The 13,023-nt window shown below is 46.3% G+C and overlaps 1 protein-coding gene across 1 annotated transcript in view; it reads right to left on the bottom strand.

Moving 5' to 3' along the window:
- Nucleotides 1–227: 227 nt before the first annotated feature.
- Nucleotides 228–13,023, bottom strand: part of chrna11 (cholinergic receptor, nicotinic, alpha 11) — a gene marked incomplete at both ends in the record, with an annotated part of 21,089 nt that continues 8,293 nt past the window's right edge. The window contains 5 exons of the mRNA XM_080525379.1: nt 228–980; nt 3,568–3,674; nt 4,608–4,694; nt 9,098–9,292; nt 10,172–10,339. Coding sequence (XP_080381505.1) covers nt 228–980; nt 3,568–3,674; nt 4,608–4,694; nt 9,098–9,292; nt 10,172–10,339 — 1,310 coding nt within the window. The remainder of the gene's footprint in view (nt 981–3,567; nt 3,675–4,607; nt 4,695–9,097; nt 9,293–10,171; nt 10,340–13,023) is intronic.

Raw genomic sequence — 13,023 nt, forward strand, 5'->3', positions numbered from 1 at the left:
CAATATATATATATACAGTGTATTCACTGAAAACTCACCTGAAATGAACTGAGATCCAAGCCATCCCACATCCTGCTCTTTAGCCTCTTTCTCTCTCCCTCTCTCCCCCCCCTCTCTCCCTCCACATCTTTCTCTTTCTCTCTTTCCCTCTCTATTTCTTTCTCCCTCCCCTCTTTCCCCCCCTCTCCCTCCCTCCCTCCCTCTCTCTCCCCTCCTCTTCTTCTTCCTCAGATGTAGTCCTTGGAGACGGCCTCCACGAAGTTGGGTGCAGCCATGAGGATGGAGATGGTGCAGATGATGTTGAAGACGCTGAAAGCCATCAGGCAGAGCCGGTCGATGACGGCCGCCGCAAACTTCCACTGGTCTGCCATGCTCTCCGTCTCGTCCTGCTCGCGGAACCGGTCCGCCATGTAGCGCACCTCCTCCAGAATCACCTGGAGCTGCGGGTCGCCAATCCCCCCTGCTTGCGAGCACCCCCCGCCGCCGCCCGGCCCGCCCCCGAACCCCCCGCCGCTGGACACAGTGCTGGGACACCCCTGGGTGTCCATGTTGTTGGGGCTGGGGGGCGGAGGTGGGCTGCAGAAGTGGTGGGGCGGCAGGTGCGGAGGGGGGCTGCCCGCCACGCGAGGAGGCCCGGCCGAGATGATGTTTCTCTGGAGGGTGTCGGGGAGCATCTGGGGGTCGTCCAGGCTCTGGAAGCCGATGTAGAGCAGGTTTCCGTTGTTGTTGGCGCTGGACTGGGCGTGGGGGTGGAGGTGGGGGTGTCCTGCGTGCAGGGGCCCAGCCTGGAGAGGGGCCAGGTTTTGGGGGTGCAGCGGGTGGAGCATGGCGTCTGGAGGGTTGGGGATGCTGCCACTCTGGGAGCCCGAGGAGCAGCGGCGAAGGTGGGGGGCACAGGGGGGGCGTTCAGGGTCATCATTCTCCCCCGGGCGTTTCATACGCAGGAACCAGGCCACCCACTGGAGCAGGAAGACCTGGACCTGGAGGGCGGGGAGGGGGGTGAGAAGACATCTGAATCAGAAACAGATTTATTGACTTTTCTGTAGGTTTTCACATACTGTACTTACTGTACATTGTCATTTGCTTTGGTCTGGTGGTGCATAACAATAACTAATGTGCGAGGACAAAAACAGACAAAAGTATTAGTGAAAAATAATAATAATAGAGATGAAAAGTATTATAAATGAATAATGTGCAATGTGACATAAGAATAGTGCAGTGTGACTGTTTGATGTCAGTGGGGGTCCAGGGCCTCGTTAATGAGGCCAAATGCAGTAGGGAAGACTGTTTTAGGGAAACTGTTTTTGTGTCGAGAGGTTTGGGTGATGGACCGAAAGAGAAAGAGAAAGGCAGATACAAAGAAAGAGAAAGAAAGACAGATACAGAGAGAGAGAGAAAGAGGGACAGACAGACATAAAGGAAGACTTTTCAGGTAAAGCATACACCTACACATCACACACACACACACACACACACACACACACAGACAAATGGTTGGACATGGCGTGGGTTGGACGTGGACCCTCAACATGACCTTCTCTGTTGAAAGATATAAAAGAAGAGCGTCACCATGGACAACCAAAGACAAGGAACGGTCCGATATCCATCTGCAAATCACCTTGTTTGAGGAAGGCAACTAACAGAAGAAAAGACTGACTTGAGGTTGGAGTTTTAATATAAAATACATTTGTATAATATATAATTATATTATATAATAATATTTGTACTGGATATTTAGTCGCAACAATTGCTCATTTCTATTAGACGACAGAAGCTGCCAGCTGCCTCCTACTCATAATATGTCAGTTCATGGCTTTTTAGTCATAATGGTTTAGTTTTGTTCTGTGGTGTATCAGCTCATTATTGTGTCTAAGTTAACTGCTGTTCCTCTTTCCAGTGTCTTTATCCTTGTAAATGCCCGTTTTTCAGTCACTGGTAATGTATTTGAATGTATATTTAATGTATTGCCAGATTAGATGAATAAAGTAACGTTTTTTGTTTTGTTTTCATGATCCCTCATTTAAAACATGAAAAAGGTCATTTTGGATCAACAGTGTTTCTCATGAACATCCAGATCAACACTCAATTACCCTCCCCTGAGCGTGTTCATTAGCCTGGTAATAGTGTCGTCTGCTGCTGCGGTCATTTTGTGCAATTATGAACGCCGCTGGTTCGATGGCGTTCTACGAACCCCATCCTCTTTGTTGCTAATTGGCCATCCGACTGGCCATTCATCAACAGGAAGACTGAGCAGATGAACCTAATCTATAGAGCATCTGCAACCTATCCAGGGTCATTCACACAGGCCATTATCTGAGTTGATCCCATCATTAAATATGTAGAATCCCTGTATCGGCGAACAAAGGACGCTGTAGGACAAAATGCGTTTTGGGAAATGATTCAACAGCACATTTAACACAAGGTGAAAGAGGTGAGATTAGGGGGAGAGGCGGGTGAGTGAGTCCGTCAAAATGAAAGCTCACCGGAGCCGATGAGTTGTTTTTTTGTGACAACGGAGAGAGAAAGAGAGAGAGAGAGAGAGAGCTGGGACAGGTTGATGAAACAAACACCTTGGACAGACTTCAAGACCTCCCACTTCCTGCCTGGCGAGGCGCGGAGGGAGACGTCAACAACGAGAGAGAGATTGGCGGCATTAGAGGTGCAGGAGGACAGGTAACGATGGATGGGGGCGGAGAGAGGGATGGAAAAAAATGGGAGAATGAAAGTGATGTGACGGGGGGGATGAAAAGATGGTAATGAAATTATAGAATGGGAGGTTGAATGAAAAACAGTGCCAGTGGAGGGGGGTTGGTGGATGGGGATGGAGGGATGAAGGGATGAAGGGCGGAGAAGAAAAGGATGATGAAAAGGAGGAGAGTAAGTGTTCCAAGGCTTGGACTCCAAGCAGAGAGCTGTTTGTACAAAGGACGGCATAGAGTAAGTGTTTGGCAAGTTTCAGCTTTGAAGCAGAATGGCTGAGATTGAATCAGAGACCATTAGGTTAGTGGAAAGAAATACTCAGATGCAGCAGTGCTTACTTGCATAAAAATCACAACGTTTGTCCTTTATACACTGACCTTTCAAGAGACCTTTCTCTGTCGTGGTGATTTTTGCAATTAAGCAGTTCTGCCAAGGTCAGCGGTAGCTATGGGCAGGGGAGTGTTCGGCCCACCCATATGTGTGTCTTGACCACCCGATCAAAAGTTACATTTTCATAATTGTTGATATTCCGGGGGCGTGTTTGAATGTTTAATGTATTTGTATTTACTGTAGGTCTATATACTATGTCTATCGATTTAGCTCTGATTTATAAGTGCAACGTTTGGGTCAAAGACCTTCGTCAGACATGAAGTCAGGATGGGAAAAAACTTTTTGTGAGTGATAGTCTTACCCATTTAGGCATGGCTTGGTTTGGGTCATGTGTGATAGTCTTATCCATTTAGGCATGGCTTGGTTTGGGTCATGTGTGATAGTCTTACCCATTTAGGCATGACTTGGTTTGGGTCATGAGTGATAGTCTTACCCATTTAGGCATGGCTTGGTTTGGGTCATGAGTGATAGTCTTACCCATTTAGGTATGGCTTGGTTTGGGTCGTGGTGGTGATACTGCAGGACGACTACTGTGGCTATAACGGACATCCCAACGATTATCATTATACTGGCAAAGTACTGGCCTGAGAGAGAGAGATACAGAGAGAGATACAGAGAGAGAGAGATACATAGAGAAAGAAAGAGATATATCATCAGACAGCATTGTGCCAACCATTTGTATGAACAATAACGCTAACAGCGGTGTTTCTCGGCAATCATGACTTGGCATTTTTCTTTGGCTTTAATGGTCAAGATTTGTGTTTGAAGTCTGACAGGTCAGCTGATCTGTCTCTGTTCGTGCTGCCGTGAGCTCACAGTGCTTGCATCTCATCATTTCCTGCAGTGAGTCTATACGATTTATTTAGCCAATTACATTTAAGGAGGACCAGATGGTCAGATTACTGGAGCTTGACCTCATTCTGGCTATGACTCCTCAAAGGGACAATTACCCCATGCACATCCATGCAGACACACACACACACACACACACATCCGTGAACACACACACACACACACACATACACACATCTGTGCAGACACAAACACACACACACACACACATCCATACAGATCTAAACACACACACACACACACATCCATGCAGACACAAACACACACATACACGTCCATGCAGACACACACACACACACATCCATGAAAACACAAACACACACACATCCATGAAGACCTATGGTGCTAGCCTCACTAGCCAATCACAACTGTTCATAAATACTTTGATTGGTTGAGTCAGAGTGTTTTGCTAGGCAGCCCTCAGGTGAGAATTTGAAACACACACACATATGCACGCATGCATACACTCACACGTACGCACATACACACACACACACACACACACACACACTTATATATGAACACATGCACACAGTCACATGTACGCGCACACACACATACACTCACACACACGCACACACTCACACACACACACACACACACACATATGCACACACGTATGCACACACTCACACACACACACACACGCACATGCACACACGCACCTATAAGAGGAATGGAGTCTGAGGTGGCAGGCATGATTTCTGCCACCAGCAACATGAAGACAGTCAGAGAGAGCAGCACGGTGATACCTGGAGACACAAGAGAGAGAGGGGGGGGGGGGGGGGGGGGAGAGAGAGAGAGGGAGAGAGAGAACGAGAGGGAGAGAGAGAGAGGGAGAGAGTGGGAGGGAGAGAGAGAGGGAGGGAGAGAGAGAGAGGGAGAGAGAGAGAGGGAGAGGGAGGGAGAGAGAGAGGGAGAGACAGAAGGGGAGAGAGAGAGAAAGGGGGAGAGAGAGAGGGAGAGAGAGAGAGGGAGGGAGGGAGGGAGAGAGAGAGAGAGGGAGAGAGAGAGGGAGAGACAGAAGGGGAGAGAGGGAGGGAGAAAGGGGAGAGAGGGAGGGAGAGAGAGGGGGGTGAGGGAGAGAGAGGGGGAGAGAGGGAGAGAGAGGGGAGAGAGAGAGGGATCCATGGAATTCAGGCGTAAACAAACCGAGACATGACCACTTCCTCGTTTTTTTAATTAGCTAAACAGATGAGACATATAGGATGAGACATACTGTAGCTCAAAGTTCAAAGCAATGAATCTTACTAAACTCAGTCTTAGATGAACACACTCAACATCAACTCTAGGCTGCTTTTAGAAACCGTTCCCCACAATCCCCACATGCATCTCAAATCTTTTGATACCGAAACACCTCGGGGCATCCGCTTGCAAAATGCAGCAGCCTGAAATGTACAGTAAGGGGCTGGCGGAATATTAAAATTCAACACAAGAGCATGTACAAGAGCGAGAACACACTTGTATGTGTCTGAGTGTCTCTTCAGTGAATGGCAGTCTGTAGTGTTTGTTTGGGTAAGCACCACAATTCACGTGCAGCTTATAAAAACTATAATAAAAGCTTAAAAAGTGATGCTAAATGTTGCAACATGTTGCAAAATGTTGCCTGGTGACTTGGGACCCTTAATGTGAATCAGAACCCAAATGTACCAGGGGAGGCCAGTGGAGGTAGAAATCGGCTCATTGTAATGCATGGAACAGAATGAGGATGGGTTTGATACCATTCCTCCTTCTGTTCCGTGCATCATAATGAGCCCGTCCTCCGATTTCTACCTCCACTGGCCTCCCCTGATAATGTACCATTCTGTGCTTCACCTTGTGATTAGTATCGGTTTCGACAATTGGCCTTTGTCCTCTCAGTGGTTTTAACCAATCAAATAAATTACAAATCGACTCCATAAGATTAGATTATGTTCGACTTGATCTGATGCAGACTCATACAAGCAGAGTAGATTACAACTAAGCATTCGTCTTCCGCAATGGCCACTCCCTTCCAAACCGTCTACACTACTTTAGCAATTCATCTACCCTCCCTCCCACCCTCCCTCCCTCCCTCCTCCCTCCATCCCTCCCTCCCTCCCTCCCTCCCTCCCTCTATCAAACTCATGTTCATCTTCATCTATCAGATCTTTGTCTCATCTCCCTTGCTTTCCATTTTGTCCCATCTGTTTTTTTTAGGAGACAACCATTTCAGAAGTGCTTTCTTGGCATAACCCGATTCCCGCTCCAAAGTGCCCAATAAAACGTATGCAAATGAATCTACGCACTTGCGAGAGCCTTTGATATAACGAATGTCCCTCTAAGAATCTCAGAAGGGTAGATTAATTAGCCTCTAAGACCCGGACGGAGCTAGTCAAATAATAAATGAGCTTTTAAGGACATCAGGATGATATTAATGGACAGTTTTTTAATTAAAGAGCATAAGCATACTGATCATCTGGCTCCATTATACTTCCTAAAAACAGCTTCCCAAAGATTTTGTAACTTCTGTGGCGTGATGCCATTGGTCGATAGCTCACCTCTGCCCCAGGATCCAGGAGTTCAAACCGTTTAATCTAGATCAGAATGATTTATTTGATCAAATTTGATTGATTTTTTTTTTGCGATCCAGGACCTGGTGTATTTGGCAGTATAGGGAAAATCTGGCAGCTGGAGCTGATCTTGGATCGCAAAATAATAATCTGCATTATTCTGATCTAGATTCAAAGTTATTGGACTAACAAGACTAGGTGAAGCCAATTAGCCAATTTAGAGGGTTTTTTCTGATTTTTTTATTGGGTCAAGGAAGGTCAAGTCTGTGGCCTAGGGTGGTCCAGTGGTCTAGCGCCATGGCCTGGGCTGGTCTGGTACCATGACCTGAGGTGGTCCAGCGGTCTAGTGCCATGGCCTGGGGTGGTCCAGTGGTCTAGCACCACGTCCTACAGTGTACAGATATGCCCATGTCGGCATGTGTACGAATCCAGCCCATGCCCTGCTGACATACACGCTCCTCCTTAATTCCTGTCTTTCTCTACTGTCTCTGTCCAACAGAAACACAAATACGAGAGAGGGACTGCCCCACTCCCCCAACAAAATATCTTTAAAAAAAAAGAAGGAAGACCAAGTTTGACCTGTTGGTCCACCAGGCCTTCAGATCAGATTGGACGGAAGTGTCTGGGAATGAGGTTACACAGAGATAAGGACTATAAAACAGTGTGTTGATGTGCGCTTATGCACGCACCATAGGCATTTTCATCAGGACGGGGACAGTTATTTCAGCACTTAGCACACATAGTTTTCCGCTCCTGTGAGCCATGATGAGAATTGTTGCTTTGCTACGCAGTTTTACGCAGTAGTTTGTTTAGTGTGGTTTTTGTGGTTTATTAAACCGTTGGATTTGTGCAATCGACTTTCACTTCCGACTTGTATGTGGAAACATTACAGTATTACTATTATTATTTTAATTGCAGTGAAAACCGGGAACATTTGGTAGTGAATGCTGAAAATTAGGACGTTTTTGTGTTTTACAGATATTTGTCGGGACTTGTGCCCTTGAGCAAGGCACTTAACCCCTAATTGGGGCGCTCAAGGGTCAGACTATGGCTGACCCTGTGCCTAGAGCAAAACATGCCAAATTCCAACAATTGATTGACTGCTGATTGATTGCATGTCAAATAAAACATATATTATTACATATTATGATTATTATGATTATTATGATTATTATGATTATTATGATTATTATGATTATTATGATTATTAGTAGTAGTATTAGGAGTAGTAGGAGGAGTAGTAGTAGTAGTAGTAGTATATCTGGTCATCCTACTCCAGTAGTAGTAGTAGTAGTAGTAGTAGTAGTAGTAGTAGTAGTAGTAGTAGTAGTAGTAGTAGTAGTAGTAGTAGTAGTAGTAGTAGTAGTAGTAGTAGTAGGAGTAGTAGTAGTAGTAGTAGTAGTAGTAGGAGGAGGAGTAGTAGTAGTAGTAGTAGTAGTAGTAGTAGTAGTAGTAGTAGTAGGAGTAGTAGTAGTAGTAGTAGTAGTAGTAGTAGTAGTAGTAGTAGTAGTAGTAGTAGTAATAGTAGTAGTAGTAGTAGTAGTAGTAGTAGTAGTAGTAGTAGTAGTAGTAGTAGTAGTAGTAGTAGTAGTAGTAGTAGTAGTAGTAGTAGTAGTAGTAGTAGTAGTAGTAGTAGTAGTAGTAGTAGTAGTAGTAGTAGTAGTAGTAGTAGTAGTAGTAGTAGTAGTAGTAGTAGTAGTAGTAGTAGTATGTCTGGTCATCCTACTCCTGTAGCTGTTGAACTATTTGGCCTCTGCTACTCTTCTAATAAACCACTCCTGGATCTGGTTCTAATCTAGTTTGCAGCCGGATCGTACTGGTTCCGCACAACCCATCCATCAGGGTGGTGTCAGACAGTGTTCCTGGAAGGCGGTGTGTAAGCTCTCTTACGGTAATCAATTCTTTGGGACTCTTGATTACATCAATAGGTTAATTGGCCATGTGTGTGTGAGACAGTGTATTTTCTTCCAGTATTGAAATGCAGTGTAATGTAATATATCCGGAAATTACATCCCCCTCTTTTGCTCTCCTGCATTCTAACAATTGTTTCACTAGAATAGAATTTCACTCTGTTAGGATCTATCAGGTCTGTCCTCTCATCTTTGCCGCCCTGCCATCTTGCCTGTCTTGTCTTCTTTTGCTCTTCCCTCTGCCTCTCTCTCTCCTTCGCTTCTCTATCCCTCACCTGTCATTCTTCTGTTTGTCATCTCTCCTCCCCTCTCCATGACCCCCACCCCTCCCATTCCCCTCTCTCTCACAGGGAGATCTTCTCCTCTCTCCCCTCCTCCCTCTCCTCCCTCCCCCCCCTCCCTTCTCAACTCCCGCCCTGCCATCTTGCCTGTCTTGTCTTATTTTGCTCTTCCCTCTGCCTCTCTCTCTCCTTCGCCTCACCTGTCTTTCTTCTGTTTGTCATCTCTCCTCCCCTCTCCACCCCCTCCCCGTCCCCCCCCACCCCCTCCCCGTCTCCTCACACAGGGAGGGAGATCTTCTCTCTAGACTCGGCCGATAGGACGAAGATGAGCAGGGTCCATCACCACCCCCCCCCCCCCTCCTCCTCCTTCCCCCTCTCTGACCCCCTCCCCCTTTCTATCTCCCCTCCCTCACCCCCCTCCCCATCTCCTCACCCAGGGAGATCTTCTCTCCAGAGTCGGCAGGCAGGACGAAGATGAGCAGGGTCATGGAGGAGAGCAGCACACAGGGGATGAGGAGGTTGAGGGCGTAGTAGAGCGTGCGTCGCCGGATGGTCACCACGAACGTCACATCCGGGTAGGGCTCCTTACAACAGTCATAGTACGCCTCGTTACGAACCCCTGGTACACCTGGAAAGAGGGATGGTGGGAGGGATGGTGGGAGGAAGGGCGAGAGGGAGGGAGGGAGAGGGGTGGGATAGAGAGAGAGAAACAGAAAGAGAGGGAGAGAGACACAGAGGGAGAGAGAGAGAGAGAGAGAGAGAGAGAGACAGAGAGAGAGTGGGGGGAAGAGACACAGAGAGAGAGAGAGAAAGAGAGAGAAAAAGAGAACATTTTAAACCATTTTAAATTTTGAATTAATCAAAAATAGAGAGGGATTAGAGGAAAGAGAGAGAAGTTGGGTTGAGTTGAATAATTAATAAGAGAAGTTGTTTTGGGTTAGACTGAGCGGGTCTGTATGGAGCGCATAGATAGGCAGAGTTTGGAGGTTTTACAGCTATTCCATTGGTTCAATTGTGCCAGGCAAACTAAATCAAGCACAGCTACGGTAAGTATTTCAAACACTGTCTGAACCCTGCATGGTCAGAGGGGGATTCTTCCACCCACTCACCCACCAGATCATGAAGCCTGATCATGTATCTGCCGGAGAAGATCCAGGATAAAATCTGCCCCCTTCTCCCTCTCCCGCCACCCCACTCCTTCCCTCCTCTCCCTCTCCTGCCACCCCACTCCCTCCCTCCCTCCCTCCTCACCTTCCCCCTCTCCTTCCACCCTACTCCCTCCATCCTCTCCCTCTCTCCTCTCCCTCTCCCACCACTCCTCTCTCCATCTAAAGCCTCTCTGCCTCTACCTCCACCCCTCTCCCTCCTCCCCTTCTCTCCTCCTCTCCCTGGTTTCTTGGTCCCTCTTTATCCCTGATCTGAGGGAGAAATACATGCATTCCTAATCTCCGTTTCCCACTTGACCTCTTACACCCAGGATTAAGGGGGCTTCTTCCTCCCCACTCACCCACAAGATCCCACTCTCCGTTGGGCATGAACCCTGAGATGTCGGCCTCGTTCATCTGGAGATCCAGCAGCCAACCGTCGTACGTCCATGAGCCGAACTTCAGCTCACACTTCTGGAGGTCGAAGGGGAACCAACGGACGTCCACATTACATGTACTCATGAAGATACCTTAGAGAGAGAGAGAGAAAGAGAGAGAGAGAGAAAGAAGGAGAGAGAGATAGAGAGAGAGGAGAGAGAGAGAGGGAGATCGAGAGAGGTATGGAGGCAGAGAGAAAGAGAGGGGTGAGAACGAGTAGAAGAATGCTATTTCACTTGTTGTTCATATCAGGTGAGGCTGGTGGAGCAAGGATTAGGAGGACCGGTTTTGACACCCATGTTTGATACCGTTCCTCATTCCATTCCAGACATTACAATGAGCCAGTCTTCCGATTTCTACCTCCACCAGCCTCCCTTGATCAGCACATGATAAACACAGAGAAACTGTAGAGTAGCAGAGAGGGCCAGATCCAACATAAACCTTTTCATGATACACAACCAGACAGACACACACACACACACACACACACACACACACAAATGTTAAACACAATGGTACACACAGACACAGTTGGCAAAACTTAACAAAAGCAATTACTGAAATGAGCAAATCATTGATTTTCTTTTATGGATCGTCTATAGCATCCATGTGCCAAAGTAGCCTAACAAACACAGCCTCAAAGGCATCCGCTCTGATAAGCCATGCAAATGAGGCCTTGGAAAGAGACAAAGGATAAAGAGAGAAAATATTTGAAAGGATTAGCTTGATTATCCGACCATGAACAAGCCGTTGATTATCAAAAGAATACCAATTTAAATCCCGCTGCGCTGATTACAACACGTTAAGTCTCCCGTCACACTGCACACATGAGAAATTAAAAGGTCAGTCAGAATTTCAATAGCGCCGGTTAGCACACCGAGGATTTCCTTTTTTTTTTTTTTCACTTAATAGGCCGTTTAATCGAGCTTCGTGGCATTGCTTCCGTCACTCTGCTCCACAAAGGACTGATTCAGATGGTGTCAACAGTCAAATGCTCCAAAACCACCTCTTCAACATCCAACATCTCAATAGAGTTGATTGCAAAAGATGTTACTGTCTCCCCTACGTAAGGGTTAATTTTCCCTGCTTTATCACAAATAAAATAGCTTAAAGGGGCAATCGGGGATTGGTAAACACATTTGACATTGGTACGTACATTGTAAACAAACACTTCGAATCATGGTTAAAACTATCATTTTGACCTCATTGGATGGTCCAGTGCGTGCATCCATAGCTCTGTCTAGGACACTCTGTCTAGGCCTCATCTGATCACCAAAAACAGGTGACCGATTTGTTGTTTGAATCCCAGATTGCCCCTTTAACTAGCGTCCTCTAGTTACACAACACTTTTGGGTTGAGACTGAGAACCATCATCCTAGTGTAGAATCTTCTTGTCGGTAATTAGATGTAATGGATCAATCTATCGAGGACTCGTGATCTTAAATGCGTTGTGTCATCTCAGATAGATCAGGTGTGCAGCATAGGCATATATTTGACAAGATAATAGAATATTCTAAAGACGGGTCGGAATCTCTGTACATAAGATTTATTAAGACAGCAGCGAATGGTTCATCAGCACAGTACCAGCATTCAACATTCGACGACCTCATTGTGAAATACAGACAGGTTTAAATACTTTCCATGCTATCTCAGATGTGACGTTGTGAATTAGCTCACCCTCTCTGCCAAGGACAGATTGACTCCTCGGCAGCAACTTAACCCATCTACCTTTGACCACCCTCTGTCTGTGCCCTGGCGCCTAACACCCCCCAAGGTCTTAAGATAACAACCCCCCGAATCTGTATATTGTGGCGTCATTGCTAACCATGAAGAACAGGCTGACCTGGAAGGAACAGAATGTGTGTGTGTATGTGAGTGGGTATGTGTTATGTGTGTGTCTGAGTGACCTGAGGATAGAGTGTGTGTGTGTGTGTGTGTGTGTGTGTGTGTGTGTGTGTGTATGTGTTATGTGTGTGTCTGAGTGACATAAGCATATATGTTGCTAGAAAACCCCATTGAAATCCTACACTAGTGATGCGGACTCTGTGTCATTATTCGCTCCAGAGGCATTAAACCTGCAATTACTGTGATTAGCTAAAAGTACTAATCTCCATGTGCAACGCAGCCTCCGTACACCCCATTACATGCCAGTAACAGTCTCCTCTGACTGTTAGCTTAATGCCTTTAGTGTCTCCTCTACCATTAAGTTTAATGCCTGCTCTCATCACCCCCATCCTTACTGCTAGTTGTACCCCTTAGAGGCACACACCTGCCAATTTTGGCCTCCTGGCTTTTCTTGAATGTATTCAGAAACAAAGAGTGATGACATGAGTCATTCACGAAGCTATTTGGGAAGGTAGCTTGCAGCAGTTCTTTGAATGAAATGTGCTGAAAGGTTGTTTGACTCGGTCGCAAAAAGAAAGCCGGTTGACAGAGTTTTGGAGGGTTGCTAGCCACGTCACACATCACACGGAGCTCTATGCTGTACGAAACGTCACGGTACGCGCGACATCGTTTTAGGAGATTCAGATTCAGATTCAGATAACGTTTATTGCCGTTATGCTTGACACATATAGGAATTTGTTTTGGCATTTACAGAAGGTGCATTTAGGCCTTTGCTTTTTTCCACATATACATGAACAAAAACAAGTACAAATACAAATGCAAAAACAGGCAAAAACAGGAGGCTGGAACTAAGAAAATAGAATCGAAAATAGAAAACGTATCACCCAAAATACACATACGTTGACCTAACTGGCCATCTCCGGACTTGACT

This window comes from Nansenia antarctica, assembly GCF_963989245.1.
Source record: "Nansenia antarctica genome assembly, chromosome: 3".
NCBI lineage: Eukaryota > Metazoa > Chordata > Actinopteri > Argentiniformes > Microstomatidae > Nansenia > Nansenia antarctica.